Raw genomic sequence first — 27,404 nt, forward strand, 5'->3', positions numbered from 1 at the left:
TTTATGGTGGAATTATTAACTGACTTGGCTGGTGTCTGCCCTGTACCCCTGATCTCCCAAAGAGGGTAAAGTTATTATCTAGGTTACAGCTCACAGACCAGCTGAATCACTTTACTTGCTTTTAATGAAAACAATTACAAAATGAAAATACATCTTGTTAGAAGATGGACTATTTCGTTTATCAAGCTACTCCCTGCGAACTTTGAGAGCATCTCTGTCTTTTAACATCTCAAATTCAGGCGTTCTTTAAAGGACGCCTGAAATACAAACTCCAACGCTGGTACATCTTCCCAAGGCAAAATGTTCTTTCTGTATTCATTGATCCGCCGAGTCCTGAGTTAAAAAAAGCAGAATGAACAAGTTATGGCCATGCTATCCCATGGTAACTTACTGTCACTTTAGCAAAGCAGAGAAGGCCTGGCAGTGACCCTGCCAACCATGGCAGAGCAAGTTCAAAAAAGAACGATTTGTATTGAACAAATCAGGAAGTTAGCACAGTGGATGAATTCATTGCATCAATTATATGAACATACATAGAAATAAACTAGAAAGCTACAGAAACTTTGAGATAAAGATTTAAAAATTCATGAAATTTTCAAAGGAGACTAGCCAAAAGGAGAAAAATGCATATTTACATAAATATACAGACTATGAACAAAGCTGGGTTATGATATACAATCATGTAATCCCAGTACTTCAGGAAGCTGACACAGGATTAGTACACCCATTCTTTTGGTAGAAAAGGATACCATTATTGTTTTTAGATTTTATTTATTTATTTTATGTAATGAGTACACTATAGCTGTCTCACACACAACAAAGAGATCCCATTACAGATGGTTGTAAACCACCATATAGGTGCTGGGAATTGAATTCAGGACCTCTAGAAGAGCAGTCAGTGCTCTTAACTGCTGAGCCATCTCTCCAGCCAAGATACCATTATTTTTGGTATGTCTGTCTTTGTAAACAAGTGTATTTAAGCACACAGTGAACTGGGTCTTTTATGAATCTGAAAAAGAACAAGAGTAAGGTCTAATATACTAAAAATAACCTTTTTTACTATCATTTAGAAGTACTTACATCTTTTCTGTACCGGGGACATTGTTTTCCTATGTATGCCGTTGCTATCATCTGATTTCCTGTGTCAAAAGCAAAATGAAACACCAGACGTTCAAGATGTATAAATTTGAGTCAGTGTAGTATACCCATCATAGCTCAGTGTAAACTCTAAAATGTCAGTGTAGACCGAATCACTCTTCCTAACATCGTTCTACTTAAAAATGTTGATTTTTCCTTATCCCATTGTTTTGGGAGGACCTAAGGCCACAGGCATGGTAACAAAAGATTGCTTGGTCGATGCAGAGGAAGAACTGGTTATTCCCAGCAATAGGGCGTGGCATGGATGTAACAGGTAACTCACACATTGTTCTGAAACAAGCAAGATCACAGTACAGGAGCGTTGGCAGTTTGTAAGACAGATGTCTAATTGTAATGGCTATGTGCTGCGTTACCTGAAGCTACATGTGGCCTCTTGCATCAGAGCAAAACTACAATATGTGCTTTCGATCTTAGCGGTTTCTGCATGAAAAGTCACCAAACACGTGAATGCAGGTGGGAAGACACTGTAGGCAGGCCTGTGGCTCACGGTTACTAGCAACCAGTAAAGTCAGCCACCCAACCCTGTATGTCACGTGTATGGAGTGTAGTTGTCATGGATGGTCAGAAAAATCAAATGATGAGTTAGTTCCACCCCCCCCCCCCCCCCTTAAGAAGAGAATTCACAGGTTTTGGTATTTTATGTTTCATTTTTAAATTTCATTTTTAACAAGAAACTAAAAGGGCAATGCATACCAAACATACAGTGTAATGTCCAATATATCAGGCATATAACATATGAAAATGTTTTTCTCTGAAAAATTAATTAGTCCTCACTAAATTCTAGAGTATCTAAAATGATCACAGCAAGGTTGATCTAATTGAGCTTAAAGCACCCTTGTTAATTTATACCTATTGACATTTTCAGTGATGGAATGAAGGATGGAACACATGATGTGCCTTACTCCAGTTTAAAGTAAAGCAACCTCAGTTCTTTATATTATGGATCGAGTCGTTGACATTGCTTCTTAAGAGTTGGAGAGAAGCATAAGTGGAGTAAACTGTAGAGATAAAAATTAACTTACATGGACTGCAAGTCCACTGTCAGTATAACAGAGAAGTGTAACACAGGCCCTATTGACCCACAGGAGTTGTCAGGGACACTGGGCATGTTGGGGATAGGCAGAAGAACGGGACATCATAAGGGCACAGTACAACTAACATTACTTACATGAATGGCTGTCACACTTTTTATTATCAGAAGGATTTAAGAATTAAAAGTTCAACTTATAACGTGCATCTTGTTGGTTCGTTTTACCCCCTGTGAATAAACTGGGTCCAAAATGTCTCTTTGAATACTTAGAATACTGCTACCAAGTATGTAATAAACGGAAGCCTGGCATGCTGTCCTCTGAGAGGCTCCAACAGCAGCTGACTCGACAGTGCTGACACCCACAGCCAACAGTAGTATGGGGGCCTCGGTCCTTATTGAAGAATAGGAGGAAAAATTATGAGCCCCGAAGGGGATAGGAAAACTCCACAGGAGGACCAACAGAGTCAACTAACCTGGACCCTTTGGGGGGCTCTCAGAGACTGAACTACTAACCAAAGAACATACAAGGGCTGGACCTAGGCCTCCCTGCACATATATAGCAGATGTGCAGCTTGGTCTTCATGTGGGTCCCAAACAATTGCAATGGGGGTTATCTCAAAAGCTCTTACATGTACTATGGGATATGTTCTTCTAGCTGGGCTGCTTTGTCTGGCCTCAGTGGAAGAGGATGTGCCTAGCCTTGCAGAGACTTGATGTGCCAGGGTAGAGCGATACCCAGCGGGGAACCTCACCCACTCAGAGAAAGGGAGGATTGTGGAAGGGGCTGACCAGGAGTGAGTGAGTGATATGTAAAGTAAACAAGTTTAGAAAAAAAAAAAAAAAAAGAAAGAACAACATTCTGGACCCTTCTTGCTCTTTAATGTGATGTAGGTTCACAGGTCCCGCCCCAACAGTTTCATGGACACCTCTTAGCTATCTTAGTCTGATTTCTTAAACCCTTGGTTCACAGCCACTGGCTGGTTCTCAGATTGTAGTCCCTGACTTGGGCACCTTTATTCTCTGGTTTGGATGAGCAGAAGTGATCCACCATCCCCCAAACAAAGCAGATCCATGGCCATTTTATTCCCAGCTATCCTCATGTTCTACTCTTGAGAGAGTAGTAAGAAAACAAAACCCGAATCTTCTCCAAAGTGATTCTTATAGAAACTCTATCTAGGTTAGCGATATTTCAGTGGTGGCAGAACCTGAACACCAAGAACACTCAGATGCCTGGTCCCAACCTAAGTGGTTCTGATCTGGGAGAACTGGTGAGGTACTGTACTCTTTTTTTTTCCTTCTATTTTTCTTTTATAAATAACATTGTAATTTTTTGCCCCCCGTCTAGTTTTCTTTGTATGGCTACATTGTAATTTGTTCCCTTCTATTTTTCTTCCTATGGACGTTTTGCCTGCCTGTTTGTCTGTACCACTTGTGTGCTCATGCCTCCAGAAGGCAAAGAGAACTCCAAATCCTCTGGACCTCATGTTATAGACTATTATGGTTTGCTATGTGGGTGCTAGGAATTAAAACACATGTCATCTGCAAGAGTATCAAATGTTCTTAACCACTAAACCAGTTCTCTAGCCTCAAGAATATTATAGTCTTAAGGTTTTCATTCGGTGATCAAAACATACAACCGAGGTAACAAATCACTTAAAAAATCAATACTCACTTCTGGTTATTGTGCCCCAAAGTCTGTCCTAACCATGTATACATAGAACTTAATTTAATGAATGTATATAGTAATATCACTGTGAAAATGTTTGCACAAACAAAACCAGAAGCCCAGACCAGTAAGTGATGGAGGGGTAGACTCTGAGTGCCAAACTTCAGCATCACACAGACGTACATAGAAGACAACACTGCACATCAGCATCTTCTTTTGTTGTCTTGTTTCTAACTGCAAACATGTTACCTAATTTCGTATTTATCGGCCCTTTTACAAAAGTTAAGAAAATCAATTAAAAATAATACTTACAGCTGTTCAATTTGTTCAAATTCTTTCCCATCATCTGTATGACAACAAACAGAAAAGATATGGCAATTAAGGACACAGTGCTTCTCTTACACATTCAATTCAACCTGCTCCTAAAAACTTTTCCATAGAAAGGACAGATGCACCACCTTCAGTAGCTATGCCTTCCCCTGCTCCCTCCCACAGGACACCAGACTTTACCTGAATCTCTGATCAAGAGCTGTTTGGTACCTTGGGATTTTTTTTTTCAAAACTGTGATTCCATTGAAATTTGTGGGGGGGTGGGGGGGGGCTTGTTTTTGTTTTTGTTTTTTTGTTTTTTTGTTTTTTTTTTTAAGAATTCTTTATTTATTTTGTGTATATGTGTACACTTTAGCTGTCTTTAGACACACCAGAAGAGGGCATCAGATCCCCATTACAGATGGTTGTGAGCCACCATGTGGTTGCTGGAATTGAACTGCTGGGACCTCTGGAAGAGCAGTCGGTGCTCTTACTGCTGAGACATATCTCCAGCCTGACACTGAAGTGTTTTTTTGTTTGTTTGTTTGTTTTTTTAATCAGAAAATAAATACAGAATAAGTGACTAATCAGAAAATAAATACAGAATAAGGGACAATTTTCATCAAGGATTTCTCATCCAACAGCCCAACCAGATACACGGGTTTTTAAACAACACTAATGCAACCTTGACTTCAAAGAGTTGATAAAATAGTTTTTAAATGGAAATAGAGATAGAGTTTCATCAAAAAAGCACTTGCTGCAGAACAAGGCCAGATGATCAATTCCCAGAACCCACATAAAAGCCTGGTGTGGCAATGCACATTTGCAATGCGGGGGGGGGGGGGGGGGGGGGGGGGAGAGACAGGGAAAAGAAGAGGAAACTTGGAACTCAGTGGCCTGCCACTCCAGGCTCAACGGGTGAGGAGCAGCACCAACACACACAGCCATCCCCCTGACTCAAATGATTAAAATAAATTATTAAGTCGCCATTTATATTAGCAGTTTTTGTTTTGTTTTGTTTGGCGACACTGTGCTAAGCCATGGTACGCATCATAATTAAGCGATAATTAAAATAGGAAAAGAGTAAGGACTCTTACCTGGGTCATTCTTTTCTTCTGTGTGTAGACTTCGCAAAGCAGAATGATGGCCACTAAGAGGATGACTTCAGCAATTAGGCGAGAAATGGCTTGAGGGGCACCATGAAGCTCAGCACAACCAGCTCAACGTGTTCCTCACTTCTCCCCTAACTGGAAGGCTGCACGACACGAGTAGGATCCTCCATCTTCCTCCAAAAGATGCTTTATCTTGAGCCTTGGTTTCATTAGCATAGGAACTATTTATAACATACTTATCCTTCGCGTGAACAATCAATGGGAACCTAAGGCAAGGAGACAGACATTAAAACCCTTACATAATGCAAAAAGAGATACATGCCCCATGTGATCTAATTCTGGGCAAGGCTGAAAGCAGGAGCCAGAAAACCACTTACCAGAAAGGGGCATATTAAAATTTATGAGATATTATATAAAACAGACCTTTAAAGTCACATGCAGCAGGGCGTTGGTATTCCACCAGCACGCACAGGAAAAATTCTATTCAGCTGTGAGGATGGAGCCCTGAATGTCTAAACCTTCAGGTAGATGTCTAGATCATCATTAGTAACCATTAGGTAAGAAGTCAGGGCAGAAAAACATGTCTAGCCATCTTGAGTTTTCATTCTCATGTATGACTAGCTCTCCACAAACAAGACAGACAGGCACAAAACGAACAATACCCCTCTAATGATATTATTCTAGTCATTGCCTCTGGAGATATATCACTAACCTGACAGCACTACTGCCCTATACTGATGGCCAGTAGCAGCTCCAGTGGCCAGCTCTCTGTGATGTCTCAGAGCCCTGTTCTTCCCTTTCGTGTCCCAGTTACTTTCTCTTCCAGGTAGACTGGCTTCCGAGACCTGCTGGGTTTTCCTCAGGCTCACAAACTCATACTTAGAAGCTGTTATACTTAATCTATTTAAATTGAATTTACTCTCAAGACATTTGATGCCTTTACTACTCTATTGCTTGCCTGAGATGTTCAATTAAGTGCTAATCTGCATATAAATGTTCTCAGAGGTTATTCAAGGAAGAATTCTCTGCAAATTCTGTATTTGGGAAGAGAAAAATAAGCGTTGCCCATCTCTATGTAAACAGGCAGCATGGCCTGTAATATTCATGACAAAAACACCCTATGACTCAGGGACAATAAATCAAAGGGCGGAAGCTTAAGAAAGTTCAGAGCTAATTCTGACATAGATGATGACTTTCATTTTGAAACAGTACTTGACCTAAAATGTTAACCTGCGGCCCCTTCCCTGGCCCTGTCTCACAGCTGATTATGGCCAGGCTCAATGCCAAATTAGGAGAATAATGATTCATACAGAAGGGCACAAGGATGCACAGGACATGCTATGACTTTAATATAAGTTGACTTAGGCTCCAGTTTGTCTGCTGTCACATCTGCATGAACATATTAGGCTATTGTCTCCAAATAGCACAGCGGATATTTGTTTTTACAATCTGTGTGTCAGAAACATTTCCATCTACCTGTCCTAATCAGCAATAATACAAAAGGCAGAGGATTCATTTAAGCCGACTCTAGTCATTTTCTTGAAGCATTAAGCATTATCACAGAACTAGACAGGCTCTGTTCCCTGCCTTTCTTCCAAGGCGTCCGTTTGCTTCGGGAAGAATTTAACACCTCATTAAAAGATTTGTTGCTTCATGTGCTCCACATAGAATTACAGCTTTTCTTCAATGGGATTTTAATTTGAATACTCATTAGCACCAAGGCAAGATAAGGGCACCCCTAGAGTACTATGTCCCAAGTCTCGAGCTCTTTGAGATAATCTGGGAAAGGGCAGGACGCCAACGATAATTTATTCATTGGATATTCATATTGTTTTCTTCCTATCTGCTCTGAAGTCAATTGTTTTAGATATATAAAGCCTTAACACACAGCAGTCCACTCCTTTCCAATGCCTACAGTGCCTCAAAGGGCCAATGACCCAACAAAAAACCGAGAACTAAGTTTAAGTGACCAAACTTCCCTTCGTTTTTTTTTTTTTTTTCAAATGGGGATAGTACACTGCATCCTGTGTCCAATATTTCAGGAGACAAGCAGGAAAAAGAGCCTGGCATTTTGTTTTCTGTTTCCCTAGTTACTGGCACAAAGTGAGGCTTTGTTATTAAAGTTATTTCTATCCTCGTCAACTACAAATATTTTGGTTTCGTCTCCTTATAGAGTCTGAGATATCATCAAACCCTCTGTCTGTGACTTGAAAACACAACGATCAGTCTGCTTCACCTTCCTACAGGTCTGGGATTACAGGCGTATGTCCCCACGCCGGGCAAAGATCCTCTTCGTTTTTTACTTTTAAGTTTGTTTTGTAACAGAGCACTGCTACTCAGACTTGGCTAGTCTGGTTTTAAATGGTCCCATTTCTTTGGTCCAAGTTAAATGCGAGGCAATCCTCCTGTCTGCTTCCTTAGTACTGGGATTACATGTGCAAACAATCATGCCTATCCTGAAAATAATTTTTAATTTTCTTTCAAAGAATAAATTGCAAAGCCTTAAAAAAGTTGAATATGAGTTAATAAAGCACTCGAAGTTTCTTCACACAGATAATGTAATACCCTGAGAATACCCACTGACAACTCCATTTATCACTGTGGTTACTTGGTAATTACCAGTTAGAACAGAAATATTAATTCTCCTAGGAATTTTAAGTTGGCTATAATCTTATTTATGAACTAAAAGGTTTCTTGTTTTGTTTTCTTTAATCAGAGAAAAAAAAATGCTCTTTTGTGTTTACACATGTGTATACCTGTCTATGAGGGGTCTATGTGTGGGGTATGTGGAGGTCACAGGTAAACATCCAGCACCTTCTGAAATTGCACTCCCATTGAGACTGGAGTTCACTAGCAACACTCGACTGGGAGGCCAGCAAGCTTCTGGAATCATCCTATCACCCATCTCCCTTATGCTCGGATTACAAGTGTACCTCGTTTTGTACATGGGTCCAGAGGATCCAAACTCTGGTCCTCGGACTAAAAGAGGAAGCACTTTCACCATCAGAACTGTCTTCCTAGCCCCAGGAAATACAATCTTACCTGTGCAGTTCCATTACTCTTGTACCAAGTCCAATTTAAAGGAAGACCATTTTGACATTCACACTTCAGCACGGTAGAATCTCCCACATAAGTGATCAATGGCTTGTTTTTTCCATGAACTTTGGGGACTAAGAAAAAAAAAATCAGAAAAATGTATATTGTTGAAGCTGTTTAAGCAAAACAAATGTACCAAATTTATGGACATTTTTCCACTTTGTTTTCTTACTAATGTATTGTTCTCTTTATGCAATTTTGATCACACATATAATGAGACTAACTTGTAGTCTTTAGGAGACATCAGCAGTATTAGTTAATAGTGGACGGATGAATTCAATAGAATTGTTTGCAATGTCCAAATGGAAGGAAAGCCTCCGGTGATTAAAACTCTAACCATTCCAAGGTTGCAACAAACTATTAAATGCTTGAGCTAAAAAACAGGAGCTTCCTCTTCTCAAGGCTGTTCTTTCTTCCCACTGACTGTGGAAGTGGTTCTTCAGAGCTTTACCCTTAAGTGCATGAATAAAAAGGCAGTATTTCCAGGCTAGAAATAGTCTTAATTGATGCAGAGGTAGAGAAAGTGGTAACACAAAGGGACAAAGGAAAGTCAAGGGGGAACAGGGATATGTCATAATGTAGAGTTCATGCCCAATGTGCACAAAGCTCTGCACTGTACACCTGCACTGCACACCTGCACTGCACACCTGCACCGCACACCTGCACTGCACACCTGCACTGTACACCTGCACTGTAGTCAGGAGGAAAATTAAAGCATAGAAAATAGGTGAGACTTAGAAACATAGTTACAACATGATTTCAAAAGAACATAGACTAACACTAATTATGGTAAATCTCTTAGTCAAGAAAGTTGGAAGTATATATAATTAGTAAAAATGCTAAAGAACCCAAAGTCAGAAAAATTAAAATTTAAATACCTGAACAGTTTGCTTAAAGAAACTCCAACACATAAACAGAAGCATTCAATAGAATGTCACAAGGTAAAATTTGCCCTGCCTGGAGATGGATCAACAAGGATAACCTTTGTTTTCTTGCTTTTTCCTAATTTTATTAATTTAAAAGTTTGGTTGTTTTAATTTTGTGTGTTCTGTTTATTAAGTTAACAAGCACGGGAAAAAGTAGATAAAACTACTGTGGTGTCTAAAGGTCATATTATGTTTTTAAAATTTATAGGTAATTTTAACTTTCAGTACAAAGATTAGAAAGATATTCAACTTCTATAGCTAAGACTCTAGATAAAATATGCTGTGCAGGGGTTCTTGAATCTTCTACCAATATAATGGAGCATCTGCATGATGCATGAACTGTAAAGATGGGAAATGGGAAAATATCAGTAACTACTGGAAAAGAACTTAGGATGTTAATAACCAGACAGGGACCCAAACAGGGTTTCTTTGGTGGGTTCTGTCCTTAGGTGAGCAACACACCAGTGACAGAGGGAGCCTTGCTATTTGATACTGTTTAAAGTGAACCCATGTCACAGGATTTGATATAATTATATGTATCATCCTTGTCTTCTTCAGGGCTGCTTGCTGATAAGTAATGTTTAGGGGCCCTGGCAACAATAAAGAGAGGCACGAAAGACGACGGACGCCACCCACTTAGACATAAAATGCTTCAATAATCAAATAATAGTAGATCTCTTTATCAGCGGCCATGATGGTTTGAATCATAAGAGTCTTCCATAGCCTCTGACATTTGAATACATGGTCCCTGTTGGTGACTGTTTAGGGAAGTTTAGGGTGTGGCCTTGCTGAAGGCAGAGTGTCACTGGAGGCAGATTTGGCGACCATAAAAACTTATGGCCCTGGAGTTTGATTTTCCTGCTTCCTGCTGGAGGTTTAAGATGTAAGCCCACAGCTTCTGCTCGGGCCACCATGCTTCCCTTCCATGACGGACTCTTAAACTTCTGGAGCTGTCAGCCCAAATAAACTCATCCATCTAGAAGATGCCTTGATGGTGCTTCTTTACTCTAGTGACTGAAAGTAACTGAGATGCTGGTTCTCCCAGTCTCCATAACTACAGATGCATGCTTTGATAAAACTAAATAGTCTACATTTTACAAAACCAAATATGTGAACCACCAATCAGGCACCACAATAGAGGCAAGCACTTCCATGACGTTACTATCGGTCATGATTGGAGGTGAGTACATATTAATGGATTAAAGTGTTTGGATTCCGGTTATCCCACCCAGAAGAAATTGGTAAGCTGACCCTACCGGAAGAGATTAGCATTCCTTTCACTAACTTGCATGTATAACTTATTGACACCTGCTAAGCAGGAACTCCTAACAATTATCTCAAAGATCAGGTGTAAGTATTAGGAGTCTGCACCACTCTAATAATGCAATAATGAAGATAAGATTTAGAGCCAAGAAACAAATATTTGACATACATGACAGCCTTGATATACATAAGTATCTTATGGGTAGGGCATTATACGCCTGCTATGTTCTTATAAAGAGTTAGACAAGAGTTCAATAAATACAAAATGCTCGAAACATAACTGTCACAACGTTCCAACTTTTATTGGGATTATGCCCTGATACAGCTCCCTTAATAATCCTTTTCTGTAATCAATGGCTATGCCCTTTATATGTAGTACCATTAGCCACCTTCATAAGAAAATTATTGTCCTTTGTGGTTTTTAGGTCAGCTAGCCTTTTGGAGCAGAGGAGAAATGGGTTCTACAAAGGAAAGTTGAGGGAGGAGTGTACTTCACGTATGTACATCTTAAAACTGTGTAGATGTTTAAAATCACTCAAGAATGGTCAACTGAGCTTCAGTAGGATTCACCCAGACCATCTGAAAAGGGAGATGCCGAAGAGAGATGAGTAAGAGAGAAAGGAAAGGAGAAGAGTGAAGAAACATTAGCTCCAGACCCTGTGGAGACCCCCTAGTCCATCCAAATACCATGCAGGAGACAACTCTTGCTAGAAGCCATGAGACAGACTCTTCTACAGACAGTTCAGGCTACACAGCCAAGCACTGGATATGACTAGACATGTATGCTGTGGTTCAGCAGAAGTTTTAACAATTTAAACCAGGATGCCCAGCTAGGTCCTTACCAATAGCTAGAAACATAGCTGGCTTAAAAAGATCAGAACAACCGTCCTTCTAGACCTATGTAGGACGTGGAAGAGAACGGATACTTGAAGCCTAAGAATAAAAAGGAAATACCTCACCTAAAACATATAGTTTATAATCAGAAAATACAGAGAAAAAAAGCAGATAGTAATTTGATTTAAAAAAAAAAAAAAAAGGACAAGAACTAAACTTTAGGAAAACAATTTTAATCTAAATGGACTTATAAGGAAAGGGGTAAGGGGGAAGACATCTCTCACATAGGTGTTCTGCCTCAAAAACAGGCTACTCCTATATGCTGAGTCCCACATCCTCTGTCTACTGCAATCACCTCAGAAATCATTTATAAATCCAGATGGCTCTGAAATGGAGGAAACTAACCATTATGAGAAAACTGGAAGCAATTCCCAGATCCAAGGGAAAGAGCAGACCATCTGTCGAGATACTAATATAACAAGTATATTTTAAGTTATTGAGGAAAAGAAAATGATTAAATGTCAAAACGGTAAAGGCTTGATTTAGGTAGAATCCCAGAACATCGTATTCTGGTTTGTTTTTTCCAATGGCAGGGCCAATTTCTTCACTAAAAATTGGTGGTGGGAGCTGCCTAAGGCTGGACAATGGTCTGTGTACTGAGGTCTCTGTTAGACTCTATGTAAATCCCTTTCTTTCATCCAACACTCCTGTCTCTAGCCCGAGAGAGCAGAACTGACGATGCTTGCTAGTATCGTAGTTCACTGACCATTTTCTAGAACTGGAAATTTACAGAAATAAATAATGCCCATCCCTGTTGACTCTGTTTCCCTCTCACTCAAATGAATGCACACCTTCTTCTCTGAGTCATCAGAACTAGGCAGAGTTCAGGTGGTAGAGCACAGATTAGTCCACTTTGATTAAAGTTAGTAAACCCTAGCTGTCCACACTGTCAAGTCTTCCCAAGATTCGCTATAACACAACCAAGGCTTGTATTCCTGGCTAGGCAACAATCACACAATTTGGCTCCTTTTTATGCACACTTCCCTATCTGTGGTTTTGTCATGAAGAGGGGAGGGGGACTAAGCTACTCTCGGATAGCCTGACAAAGCACCCTTAGCTCCCAGCTGCACACACACCACCGTCTCACCAGACTTCTTCACAAAGCACGCAACACTAGGTGAAGCTTTATTGTTGTAGTACCATGTTTGAGGGCTGATGGGTCACTTTAGGGCATAGAGGGCTCCCCATTATTTTGGAAGAGGTGCCAATTAGAGACCTACAGATCAAGCACGGATGATAACTTGCCTCAACTTTTTCTGAAGCCATAAATAAGGTCCCCTCCAAACCTGAAATGGAGTTGAGCCATACTTCTCAAACCCCATGTGGAGAAGCAGAAAGGGTAGGTTCTTTTAGACCCCTGGCTCATGGACTTCTTGTGCCAGGCTCAGCTCACTATTAGGTTAACAGTGTTCTGAAGGGCAAATTCTGAAGTCCAGCATTGGTCAGGCTCAGTTTTTGCTATCCTGGGCTGTATATCTTTTAGATATTCTATTTTTTCAAACCTGGCACAAATTTCAGTTAGGGTTTCTATTGAGATGATGACACACCATGACCAAAAGCAACTTCGGGAAGGGTTTACTTCAGCTTACAACTCTTGGGTCATAAGTGATCACTGAAGAGAAATCAGGTCAAGAGCTCAGAGCAGGACAAGAAGCTAGAGTAAGGAACTGTTGCCAAGGCCATGGAGGGATGCTGCTTACTGACTTGCTCCCCATGGCTTTCTCAGCCTACTTTCTTACAGCATCCAAGACCAACAACCCAGTGTTAACACCATCTATAGTGCAATGGGGTCTTCCACATCAACCAACAATCAAGAAGATGCACCACGGGCCTGCCCATACCAATCTTGTGGGGGCACTTTCTCTTTTAGGTTCTCTCTCTTTCAAAATGACTCTAACTTCTGTCAGACAGACATAAAACTAGTCAGCACAGCATGCTTCCTTCTCAAAATCAGGTCATGCTTTAACAGGAAATTAATGTGCTGAAATATGACCAAAAGATTGACACGTATTCACAAACGGAGAATCAAAAGTGAGAAAAGTCAAGTTTGAACAGAGTGGGGGATGTTTAGGTTTGGTCTTTTGCATCTATTGTAATGCTAAGTGTGGGCCCCCCAAGACCTACTTGTTACAAAGATAAGAGAGTCTGCACACATACACCTTGGCCCCAAGTTACTTCTGATTGGTAAATAAAGATGCCAACAGCCAATAACTGAACAGAAGAGACATAGGTGGGGTAGAGGTTTCCCAGGCTTGGAGGTCAGAGAGGAACCATGAGGACAAAGAGAAGCTACTATGGGTTAAGGGTAAAGAAAATGTGGCCCCAGGGGCTAGGCAATTAGAGTTAAGAGCAGCCCAGAGGAAACATAGGTAAGTAGTAACTCGAGGTTATCGATAGGAAAATGGATTCTAACAGCATAGAGGGTAGGCAGCTGCCCAGCATTTGTACTGTTTAAGGATTATAGTAAATAGAAAGGTTGTATGTGCTTTTCATCTGGGAGCTAAATTGTCCAATGTGGGTAGAAACCCTGGGTCGGGATTAATTTCTACACCAACAAGAGAAACTATTTTTCAGTAAAGCTTTATGAAGGAGATGTTCAAGATACACAGCAGGCAGCGAGAAGGGCTACTCAAGAAAATCTGGTATTCTATAAGAGTGGATAAGAAGCCATGGCTGTGACCTTAATCTGGCCCATCTGAATGCTGGGATAAGACTACGGCCCAAGTAAGTGACATCGAATGACAGCATCTGGGAATATTGGGTTGAATCTATGTAGTGAAAGTCATAGCTATCCAAAAGTTACAAAAATAAAGCTCTGTGCTTGCACCTTCACAGGCTAGAACACTGGCCCAAAGTCATGCTCATTTCAAGGGCAACTTGATATTATCATAGAAAGCAAAGGCAGCTAAAGTAACTATGGGTGACGATCAGGCTCCTTTCCCACCCTTCTCATTAGGAAAATTCTCGGGGAAGACAGAGAACTGAACCAGGGCCAGGCTCAACACATGCTACATTACCAAAATCTCACCATTAAATTTTTGCATTTTTTTATTATGAGGTTTGTCTTTGATTTTTGAGACAAGGGAATCTCTGTGTAGATCTGACTGTCCTGGAACTCGCTCTGTAGACCAGGTTGGTCTCAAACTCAGAGATCCACCTGCCTCTGCCTCCTGAGTGCTGGGATTAAAGGTGTGCACTATCATTGCCTTGCTTACCATGAGATTTTTGACATTAATAAATTTTACAGAAGTTGTGAGAATTTTTTTTGCCGGGGGGGGGGGGGGGGAGGGGTTGTTTGTTTGTTGTTTTGCCCATATTATTTGACGGACCACTAAGAAACACTCCTGCCAACGTTTGTGGGTGACACATGATTGTCAACATATTAGCAGCTGCCCTGCCCTCCTGCTCTGGCTAGCACTATAGGCACACAGGGTCAGCAGAAGACGGTTGTTCCCATACTTATCAATGAGCACCATGTCACAGTACCACATCAGATCCCCTAAGGACAAAAGAGGTGTAAATTGCCCCAAGGTCTTATGCTCATGAGCTGAACTTGACTCGTACAGTTTACAGCAAAAGTAAAATAAAATGTAAAAAATAATAGTCTCACTCAAGAGAGAGCATGAAACTAGCGTTTTATCCACATTAATTTGTAGTACTGATAAAGATCATTCTCCCCTAAGAAGAACCATAATAAGCAAGCCATGTCAATGATTTACAAAAATATACACTGTTACATAAGCCTAACAAACCTAATAACTATGAAAGAAATTGTTGTACGATGCCTTTAGAGTCTGCTCATATGAAACTATTTCTTCAAGCAGTAATCAATTATAAATTGATTTAAATTACAGAGAATTATTATTTTTAGCAAGGACTCTCCAGAAGAACCCAGGTTAGTAACTATATAAGTATCTTTAGGATATAGTGCATACTTAAATGTTACATTAATGTTAAGTGGGTATTAAAAACAAATGAGCTGAATTAAACCGCTTCAAGCAAATTTTAAAAGTAACAGATTTTTACAGCCCTGAGTGGTATGATTAAAATGTGTGATGGAGGGAAATGTGGTGGTACAAGCTTGTCATTGCTCAGGAAGCTAAAGCAGAAAGATTAAATGGTAAACATCTTTCTTGGGTACATAACAAGTCTGAAAACAGTCTGGGCTATATGAAACCTCATTTGATAGATATATATGTAGATAGATAGATAGATAGATAGATAGATAGATAGATCGATCGATCTCCATCCATCCATCCATCCTGTGGCTGAGAGGTCAGAGGCCCTGGGAGAAACCTATAATTGTCATGCTAAACACACATATTTTTGAACTGCCTTCTAAATATCTACATTTATAACCACATATCAATGCTGCTCTCAGCCTTGATAGAGGTTTCTTTTTTAAAATGCAGAGACTCATCACTGGCCAAAGAGTGAAAATAAGTGACTTTTGTGACATCAACTCTATATATTTTTATATCAATTCCTCCACAGCTCTAGCAATACCCCAGCCCCTTAGAGAAGGAGGGTATAAAGAATGTAAAAGCCAGAGAATGGGAAGGCATGCTGTAACCTACTGACTTCTAGCCATGATTCATAAATCAGAGAAGTTCTGGGTACTTGCAGCAGATATGCACAAGATTGGTCCCACAGATGATTATACTGTTCATATATAGCATTATACCCTAGGTTTTTGTTTTTGTTTTGTTATTTGTGTTTTTTATTGATGTTTTTGTTTGTTGTTTTGTTGTTCTCTCCTATCTCCCCTGCACTTGCTTGCTAGGCTCCTTCTATCAACCCTCAAATTGTTTCTCCTGCTTTGATACTGTAAATATTCCAGCCCCCTCTTATTTCATCCCATCTCTTCAGTTAGACCTCAATTGGAGACAAAATTCAACATTGTTTGTGAAATGAACCATAAAGGAACTACGAATACAGGGCAGATGCCTCACCATGATAAAAACAATATACACAGGATGCCTTAGTTATTCTAAAGCTTCTCATTATTCTACATGGGAAAACTCAAAAGCATCCCAGTAAAAACCAGGCATGAGACAGGGGTGTCCTCTCTCATTCAATACAGAACTGGAAGCCTTATCTAGAAAAACAAAACAAGAGAATGAAACGAAGGAGATACAAGTTGATTGGGGGTAGGGACTTAAAGGACCCCGTAGACTCCATTTAATTTTGATCAATACCTTGAACAAAAGAGCAGACACACACACAAAAAAAAAAAAATCAATATAGAAAATTAGTAGCTTTTCATATGCCAATAACAAATCAACAAAACAATCTCACTCAAAATGGCCTTAAACAACCAAACTGAAACTAGAAATAACCAAAGTGGAGGGCCTTTACACTGAAAAACAAACAACAACAACAAAACAGGAAGAAACTGAAGGAGGAAACTGAAGACTATCCTAGGTGATGGGAGACATCCGAGTGCTCACGGATCAGCAGAGTAGCTTCACCAACCAAAATAGTCTACAGATTCAACACAATCCTTATCATATTTCTAATGCCACTCTTGACAAAACTGGAAAAGACAACCCTAAAATACATAGTGGGAGTATCTATGGTTTTGGTCATTGTTCATTGGAAGGAGAAGAGAGAAGGGTGAGGGAGAGGACGGTGGAGGTGAACAGGAAGGAAAAGAAAGGAAGGAAGAAGGAAAGAAATGAAGGAAGAAGGAAGGGGAGGAGGAAAATACACGGTGACTATTGCTGTACACGTTAAATCAAACAGCAGAGGAAAGAAGCTAAAGAAAGAGCACACGCAATGTCACCCAAGTATGTGATGACATCACTTTCTGCAACTCAAAAGACCCAAGTGAATAACTACAAGGATATATTACAATTTCCAAGTTGAAATAATTTTTTTTAAAAAAATGAAAGAGGTCTTGAGTGTGAGTACACAGGGGACTTGGTGAGGGACATAGGAGAAGAACCTCACAGTGAGGAAGCAGACCATTCTGCTATGGATGAGCCCTGAGCACAACATCTGTTTGTTGTCAGAAGCTATCCCACCCAGGCTTCAGAACTGTCAGATCACTGGTACATTCGTATGACAAAAAGCCCAAGCAATCACTATGCCAACAAACTCCATTTACCAAACACCTGCAAACTGTGGTTCACTAATCTAACACAAAATGTTGGAATTTTCATGAAAGCAGTTATCTAACTCAAATAATTAGTCTTCATTGGGACACTGAGACCTTCTAATGTTTTGTTTAATGATGAGGAACATATTCTAGTTGTTTGTTCCCATGAGGAAGGGTGGGATGTCATAACTAGGTTTCTAAAAAAAGTGTAAAAGAAAATTCTATCACCGAATGCCATTTCAGTCACAAAGGTCTATGGTAGGCTACGCTCTGCAGGCTTATAAAGAATACTGAGGGTGAACTTACTGAACGACGTCATAGTTCACGAGTTGCATCTCGGAAACACATGACTGTGCTTTGAAATGCCCATGCATCATGACACAAAATGCAGGTGCCACTGTGCATCACACCATGCGTCATGACACAAAATGCAGGTACCACTGTGCATCACACCATGCGTCATGACACAAAATGCAGGTACCACTGTGCATCACACCATGCATCAGGACATAAAATGCAGGTACCACTGTGCATCACAGAGGTATATGAGACTTTTATGGTCCTCTGAGTCATCTGGGAATGTAGGAGCTCACAACTTAGACGACTGTTCTCAAAACTAGAAGATTAGAGGGCTAAATTAATAAATAATTTAAGGCACATACAGGATTTATGAAAACCTTAGCAGCTGGCCTTTGAACTAAGTTTTGTATTTTAAACTAAAAGATAAAAGAAAAAATGGAAGAAAGAAAAGTGGAGTGAAAAGGCAAATGCTATGTTCAAGGAACTTGAACCTCAAGAAAAAGCAAATGCTCTTCTTTTATCTGCTCTTCATTTATTACTATAGTAATTACTTAAAACCCTGGGGACATAAGGAATCTAATGCTGAAGTTATAAATACTGACCTCTGATAGTAAAGGTTCCTCTGAACTCTTCTCGAAAGACACAAGAATATTTTCCCATTTGTTTGCTATTAAAACGATGAACCTAGAGAGAATTGAGAGTTATAAATACAAGCCTATTTCTCAAAATACTTAATAAAAAATGAAGACAGTCATCGATCAAAATTTTAAAACAGAAATAATTTTTGTAACCATGAAAATTAGAATACTGGCAGAAGATTTAAATGATTGCAGAAGAAAAAAAATGCTTAGCGAAATTGGAAGACATGTCGTTAAACGGGCTGTGGCTGGCGGTCTGCACCCTTATATACAAACCTGTACTGACTGGATATGGTGTTCCCCATTTTAGTTGTATTGAAGCCATCAGTGGCCTCAAGGAGCTCGTCATCCTTCTTCCAAGTCACATTCACTGAGTTCAAATCCCCAGTGGCCGTGAACGTGCATTTGACTTCCAAGTAAGAAGGCCTTTCCAAGTTATGTTTTCTTCTACTGATCTGGTCTCTTCTGCTCAACACAAAAGAACAAGGAATTATGTTATAAACATTACATGTGTAGGCAAATTCACTACATAAATACACACACACATACATATACCTTTTAAAAATACATTATCTCCTATAGATACTTTTTTTTTTTAGGATTTTTTTTTATTTATTTTATGTATACAAGTACACTGTAGCTGTCTTCAGACACACCAGAAAAGGGCATAGGATCCCTTTACAGATGGTTGTGAGCCACTATGTAGTTGCTGGGAATTGAACTCAGGACCTCTGAAGAGCAGTCAGTGCTCTTAACCTCTGAGCCATCTCTCCAACCCCAACTACAGATACTTAATTCTCTTCATTCTGGTTCCCTTCCTTACTCTCCTCAATAAGCAAAGCTGAAGAAAAGTTTTCTTGCAACTTTCATAGAGTCACAAAAGCCTAAGGCTATCATATCTGTCTCCTTTAATTCTCAATATTTGAATGACACAGAGGAAAGAGCTACCCAGGCGTATACTCCAAATGGTAGACTGCACACTGGTAGGGTCAGACTGAAGTGCAGATTTAATACTTCTCATTAAGCATATAGCCTTGGCAGTTATGACAAGATGTGAAGATTGAACTGTCATTCTCTGTCCTCATAAAACCACAGAGAACTGTTGACTATCCTGGGGCTTTTGAATTTCCATATAAAAATTCAAGATTTTTTTTTTCAGTTTCTGTGAATAATTGCATTTGACTTTTGATGGGGATGGCATTGAATCTGTAGACTGGTTTTGGTAGGGCAGCCATTTTAAAATATTCATCCTAAACACGTGTGTGGGAAGTCTTCCAATTTCCTGGCATCTTCTTGGATTTCTTTCTTCAAGGACTTCAAACTTTCATTGTACTAAAGTTGTTTGCTTCATGGGTTGGATTTATTCCAAGCTATTTTAATGTTTTTGTAGGTTAATGTTAATGATATTGTTTCCCCCAAGGTTTTTCTCAGTGTGTTTATTGTCGTTATATATAAAGACTACTGATTTGTTTGTTTTAATTTTGCATCCTGCTACATTGCTGAGTGTGTTTATCAAGCGCCGTTTTCTGGCAGTCTTTTTATGGTCCTTTATGTAAAAGAATCGCATCATCTGCAGATAAAAGACACATTTGACTTCTTCCTTTCCTCCTTTTTGTAGCTCTTATTTCTTTCAGTTGATATTAATATGTACACACACATACACAGACACAGACAACATAGACATCAAGGATTATGTTGAATATGATATGGAAGGGGAATGGATGTCCTTGTTTTATTCCTTATTTGGTAGAAATTATTTTTCTTTGCTTTTCTCTGTTTAGGAGGATGCTGGTCCATGTTAGGGATAAGTTACCTCTATTGGGTTGTTGGCCAGTAAGGTCACATAGACCTTCAAATGACATACTATTTATTGCCATTGTTCTTGGTTATGCCCCAGAACTTGACAGTAAAAATCTATTGTTAAAGACATTATATATTTGAATAATGGAATGTGGGCGGGGGGGTGGGGGGCAAATCAAGCTGGGACTGACATGGAAGCTTCGCCCTAATCTACTGGCTAACTTTCATTGTGATGAAGATGCTATGCAAAGCTGCTGGAGGAAGGAAGAAATGAACCTCATCTAGCTGTGGGAGCTGCTAGTTAAAATTACAAGCGACAGGTATAGGCTTTAGGTGAGAACCTACCACGATTACTCTGCCAATGAAACACAGCATATAAGGATGGCTTTCTATGAATTCTCACTATACCCACAGTGATGCAAATGATAAATATTCCACATAGTCTCAGGGATTTAAAGATGTGGTCTCCAGTTCGTAGTGCCGTCTGGGCATGTGCAGCCTTGGCTGGAGTAAGTACGTCATCAAATGTGGGCTTTGAGACTGTCACTGCGCCCTGGGAATATAAACTTTATTCTTGATCCCATTCTAAATCTCCCTGTTTCCTGACTACAAAAAAGGCGAGCAGCAAATTCATTGCAACACATTCTTCCATTACGATGTTCTGCCTGACTGATCTAGAAACAATGGAGCCAAGGAGCCATGTGCTGAAACCTCCCAGACCTGAGGGAAAATAACTCCTGCCTCCTTTACGTTGTTGCTCCAAGACATTTATTACAAAAATAAAACTCTACCATAATAAGAGTATACATATATACTCCTGAAGTAGTCCAGAATAATAATAAAATACAAAACTTATTTTTTAAGTGAAAAGTATTTGAGTTCCTGAAAGTTCTTGATACCAGAAAGTTCCCTCCTCGGGGCAGAGCGGGTGAAGGAACACTCAGCAACAGGGAATTCTTGCACCATGTCTGAGCCTATATGGTCATAAAACTATCATATCATGTGTCTCCTACAGGTGATTTATCCTTACAAAAGGTTGTTTTCCCTCTTCCCATAAATGGTCGTTCTCTCCCTCTCCTGCTACTAAAATGCTAAACACATAAATGTAGAGAGAACTGTGTTAAGCAAAATATCAAGCACAAGAATTTAAATTCAACTTTAATTTCAAGCGGCTTATTTGTGTGAGATAAAAAGGAGAGTTGATTTTATACAAGAACAGAGGATAATAGTATCCCAGCTTGCTTTCCGTTGCTTTGATAAAGCTTTCTGACCAAAAGCAACTTAAAAGAGAAACACTTCATTTGGCTTATTTCAACATCAAGGGAAGCCAAGGAGGGACCCAGGCAAAAACTGAAGCAAAGACCACAGAAGAATGCTGCTTACTGGCTTGCAGGCTTTGGCTAGCTCAGCTTGTTTTCATTTGAGATCTAGTACCACCTGTCCAGGGGCAACTTCACCCATATCAATGATCAGTGAAGAAAATGCCCCACAGGCATACCCACAGGCCATTCCAAAGGAGGTCATTTCTCAACTGAGTTTTCATCCTCTCTGGTGATTCTAGTTTGTTTCAAGTTGACAAAAAATTCAATAGTGCTAGCAGGCTAGGAGGGGAGGGCAAAGGACAGTTAACAGGTACAGGATATGGTCAGATAGTCTGATGCTCCAAAGGTCAGGATGATAAGCATAAGATACAATTAACTGTGCACTTCAAAACAGCTAGCGGAGGTTGGATGTTTCCAAAACATGATACGTTTGAAGTGACAGATTTATGGATTTGTAGATTACTTGATTTTCCTGTACTGTAAAAAGGTCTCTTAAAAGGCCATATTGAGCCGGGCGGTGGTGGCGCACGCCTTTAAGCCAGCACTTGGGAGGCAGAGGCAGGCGGATTTCTGAGTTCGAGGCCAGCCTGGTCTACAGAGTGAGTTCCAGGACAGCCAGGGCTACACAGAGAAACCCTGTCTCGAAAAAACCAAAAAAAAAAAAAAAAAAAAAAAAAAAAAAAAAAAAAAAGGCCATATTGTAATTAAGAACATCTAGAGCAATGGCAAATCAAAAGTCAAAGTTATTCAGGGCTATTTTCAGTTCCTTCAGTAGCCATGTACTGCCCACTATTGCATTTGATCTAATATCTCTGTGACTTCTAGATAAACATCTTCGATGTACAGTAAATCTTAACCGATTGCCAATATCTACCAATTTGATAGCTAAGAATACAATAATATTAGCCCACCTTGCTCTGATACAGTCCCTAGCTAACGACTCCACTCCACCAACGTACAGAATAACTATACTGGCTCATGGCTTTCTTTTGTGATTACAGAAATTTACTTAACTTCTTCCACTAAGGAATACTTCATTTAGGGTAACTTGAATCTGTATGCTGAGCTACCACAGTCTCTCGTACGTGCCTCAGAAGAAAAGTATTCCCTTTAAAGCAGAGTTGTTCTTTTGGATTGACAGTATATACATACAAAAATATCTCACTGAATCGTCTAAGTTGTATGATTATTGTTTTGACTAATGTTTCTACTTTTAGAAAAGATTACACATAATACAGATCCTAACTGTTCCTTTGTCACTCTTTCCCAATGACTACTAAAACAATAATTAAACCTATCTTTCTTTATCAATCTGTCCTTTGTTGGTTTAATTCCAGGGGCCTAAGAAAGTAAAGATCTTTCTACCCATAGATCTAGCTACAAAGAAGAGATGAATCGGAATCTTGACTAGTCCTGCTCATCTGGAGTCTAATTGATAAGTCGAGACCTTAGAGCAAGACAAGATGGATTCAGCAGTAGGAAAGTGCTTCAGTAGTATAGCCAGTCAGCATGTGGAACTCAGATATCTATTTGCCAGTAGGAAAGCTCCAGTGAAAATATCAAATAATGGGCTGGAGAGACAGCTCAGTGGTTAGGAGCACTTCTCTTCCAGAGGTTCTAAGTTCAATTCCCAGCAACCGCATGGTGGCTTTACAACCATCTGTAATGGCATCCTTCTAGTGTATGTATGAAGACAGCTGCAGTGTACTCATATAAATAAAAAATAAATCTCTAAAGAAGAAAAAAAGAAAATACCGAATAATAATAAACATGTGTCTCACTTCCAACTATGCCACTGACTAGCCAAATTTGGGCGGGGGGAGGCTTTCTCCTTATTGATTCTTAGCAAATCAATGAGAAGGAAATCAAACACCCACTACACACCAGTCAAGGCATTCTGCACCACCCACCGCTGCCATGGCAGACAGAGACCAGGACTACCCATGGTGCAAGAGCACCTACCCATCCACCACCCAAGTCAACACCCAGGAGAAAGCTGGAGGGAAAGTGGAAAGGTCCTAAATACAGTAAGTCTGTTTGCCTGCTACTACAAGTAGAGACAGAAAGGGCTTGTTTCAGAAACTGCCTCCCAGGAAAGCAGTCAACAAAATCTAAACTGTTGAGAAATTCTACAAAATAAAGAATAAGCTTCTTTCCTGCGGGTAAGTTAAAAATGGAAGAAGCAATATGTTTCAGAAATATTGAGATAACAAATACCTTAAAACATGAATAAAATGTCTTTAAAAAAAAAAAAAAAGGTAAATAAATATTGTGTGAGTTCCAGGTCAGCCAGTGCTACACAGAGAAACTATGTCTGAAAAATAAACAAACAAGCAAAAGCAACCAACCAACCAACCAATAAAAAGCTAAATATTGTATTTGGGGATATAATAATTACTGTATTCAGGAACTAAAACAATATAGAAATCCAAAGAAGCTTCTACACAAATATTGGAACAATGATAGTTGCTCTGAAGAGGTATGGGAGGTGTTTGTATTTAGGAGAGGGTGCGCTAATGTACGAATGTATTTCCCAAGACCTCTAGTCCATTTTTAAGGATTACAAATGTATATATATATTACAAATATATATACAAATATATATATATATAATTACAAATATATATATGTATATATTTGTAATATATATATATATATATATATATATATATATATATATATGACAGAACTGAGGTGAGTACATACCTTATAACATTTAACTGTATCTAAAACTTCACAAAGCACTTTCTTAAGCAATACAGGCCAGAGTTTGCAAAGGAAGAAATGTAGCTAGCTAGTGAACCTCTGTGAGAAGACTCGAGAAGTACCTGCTATTTAACTGCAAGTTCACTAAACTGAACTTCTTTTCCCTCCCTGGCACGGAAAGACCTCAACAGCAGTCCAATTATATAAAAGGAAACTGAGCAAAACTGAAGGATTTCCTACGTCTATCTGCTGAGAGCCACCTACATATCAGAATTATAGTAATGGCAGTGAGAGACTATTTCCAGGTCAACTATATTTAGTCTTGAGATTCTTTTTTTCCTACACATTTTTCTCACATTTAGCCCTGGGTACTCTTAAACTTGAACTCTCTCGGTAAAAATTCACGTTAGTCAACTTTTTCAAATTTAGCTAATCTGTTTTTCTTTTTCCCTATATTCCCAATTTCAATACCCAATACACCACACAAAATGTCCTTTCATATATTAGAAAATAGCTTAGTGTCAGCAAGATAGCTCAGCAAATCAAGGGTCTTGGCACCAAGCATGACATCCCAAGTTCTACCCCCAGAACATACATGGTAGAAGGGATGGAAACTCCCACAAATTGTCCTATGAGCGCCACACACACACACACACCATGATATGTGCACATAAGTACACTCTGAGTTAATTAATGTTTAAAAAAGTTTGAGAGCCAAATTGCTTAAATTAATGAACATTTCAAAGCTCAGTTTTTTTATTTTTAGTAATTTTGTGCAATTGTTTTGCCTGTATGTCTGTATGTGTACTGTGTGTGTACCTGGTACCCTCTAAAACCAGAAGAGTGTGTTGGGTCCCCCTGGGAACTGGAGTTGGAGAAGGCTGTAAGCTGCCATCTGAGGGCTGGGATCTGAACCAATCAGGGACTTCACAAAGACCAGCACGTGCTGAGCCATTTCTCAGTCCCCCAAAGCTTACACTTATTAGCTACAAAACATCAGATATTGTCCATTCTTTAAAATCCCCTTTGCTTCTTTTCACTCCCAGTAAACCTCACCATATGCCAGGCACACCAGTCCCTTCCATTGATCCTTCAGAATTCCCGCTTTGGGCGATTTGCTTTTTGGTCTCTTTCCTTTACCTCTCAGTTTGGCCCTCCTGCACTGAATCAAATTATTAATCTTTAATATCCTTAAAACACTATTTGGAAAACAAGAGTTTCCACTCAAAACTTCATTCTTGGCCATTGACCCAGGGCTCCACATGTTCTCTGGGCGTCTAAACTAGGTATCTGAAGAAACTTCAGACCCAGTCTGTCCTAGGCTGGTCTAATAGCTTCCCTTCCCTTGGGCACTAACTAACTCAAATGCAGTAGGAGTCTGTTCACTCTCCCTCTGAAATGGCTACCGAATACGCCTCATTTTCTCCAACCTTCATCCCCACGGGCCTTAATTATTTTTCACCTGGACCAATTCTCTTGAAAGTTACTCTTCCTTCATTTAAAACAAACACCAAACTATATTAAAGCTGCGTCTTGAACATCAGACCTCAGATTGTCTAGCTGCTCTGGTGTGATGGTCAACCCAGATCATGAACCTGATATCAGTGATCCCCGGTAGACAAACCTCTGCATGAGTTTGTTGGGGGAGCTTCTGAGACGTGTACTGATGTGACAGGAGCCACCCTGACTGTGCATGATTCTATGGGCTGAGGTGCAAGGTGGAGAAAGCAAACCTGTCTACTTTCTGACTACAGGTACAATGAATGTGAACAGCTGAGTCAGCCTCCCATTGCCTGGCCCTCTCCACCACTAGCACAACCTCAAACTGTGAGCCAGAATAAACCCTTCCCCCGTTGCTTTTGTTGGGGATTTTGTTACAGCAGACCAAAAAAACACCAAAACAACAACAAAAATACCTATATAATTAATTAAACAGCTTTCATTTGTGAAGCAAAGGTTCTTTGCAATGAAGAGCCATTATTGTTGTTTTGATTTTTGTTTATGTAGGTGGGTGGGTGCGTGTGCGTGTGCGTGTGTGGGTTGGTGGAGATCCAGTCTAGGTCCTTGTATATCTCAGTCTGCTAGGCAAAGTTTCTACCATCAACTATATCCTGAGCAAACCCTTGTTCCCCCAGTTTACCCTTGCCTCATGTCTTTATACATCAAAATAGGCTGATACACAGGAAGTCTATAGAAAGCATTAATGCTCTGCAGAGCAGTGTTCAATAAGCATGTTTCTTGACACCTAAGTGTGGAATGTGATAAAAGCCCACTGGCAATGTTAAGACTTGCATGTTGGCTGCATGCTTTGCATCATTTCGTCTTCATAGCAGTGTTTGAGGTAAGCAGCCATTCTACTTCACAGATAAGGTACAGAGAAGACTCTCACCCAAGGTGAGAGACACATCAAGGTACAGTCAGCACTAAACTTCCAATGTAAGTGTGGCTAAGCCCAGATTCTCCCCTCACCAACAACACATACAAACTCTGAAAGATCCAAAGTTCTTATGAAAATAACATCTGCGTCTTCACCTCCCAACTGGTCAAAGTCAAGACTTCAAATGAAATAACCCGAAGTCAAAGGAAACTTAAAAATATAACAGCTTACCAAAGGGAGCAAAACAATAGCTAACTGTCAGATGAACACGTTTAAAACACTCATATGCTCAACTAAATGCTCTCCCATGGTGCAAACCATAGCATAGCCTTTCTCTGTTACAGCCTTCCCCAGGCTACCTATTATTTCACTGTTTGCCATGACATTTTTGCAGCTTGCTTTACTTCCTGTCAAGGAATCACAGCACCAAAGGCAGAAAATTCTATCCCTCCCCTGAAAATCTTTTGTGGTTAACCAAGAAATTGACTGTGAGCTCACGAAACAACATTTCAACTTCCTCATATTACACAAGGGCAACGCATTTCCGTCATCTTGTTGCAAAACACCCATGACATCTACAGCTCTAAGAGTGTAGAAATGTATTCCATTTCTGAAATATAGTAAAAATTCTGTGGTTCCAGAACAATGGAGGCTGAGACAGGAAAGATCATAATTTTAAGACCAGCCTACACTATACTAATCCCAAG

The 27,404-nt window shown here is 39.8% G+C and overlaps 1 protein-coding gene across 1 annotated transcript in view; it reads right to left on the reverse strand.

The window, feature by feature from the left end:
- Window positions 1–966: 966 nt before the first annotated feature.
- Window positions 967–27,404, reverse strand: part of Emb (embigin) — a gene marked incomplete at its 5' end in the record, with an annotated part of 35,906 nt that continues 9,468 nt past the window's right edge. Inside the window, 10 exon segments of the mRNA XM_034523370.2 lie at window positions 967–1,139; window positions 4,167–4,200; window positions 5,261–5,275; window positions 5,278–5,337; window positions 5,340–5,400; window positions 5,402–5,473; window positions 5,475–5,541; window positions 8,310–8,445; window positions 18,457–18,538; window positions 18,765–18,954. Coding sequence (XP_034379261.2) covers window positions 1,067–1,139; window positions 4,167–4,200; window positions 5,261–5,275; window positions 5,278–5,337; window positions 5,340–5,400; window positions 5,402–5,473; window positions 5,475–5,541; window positions 8,310–8,445; window positions 18,457–18,538; window positions 18,765–18,954 — 790 coding nt within the window.

The sequence above is a fragment of the Arvicanthis niloticus genome, chromosome 19 (assembly GCF_011762505.2).
Source record: "Arvicanthis niloticus isolate mArvNil1 chromosome 19, mArvNil1.pat.X, whole genome shotgun sequence".
Taxonomy (NCBI): Eukaryota; Metazoa; Chordata; class Mammalia; order Rodentia; family Muridae; genus Arvicanthis; species Arvicanthis niloticus.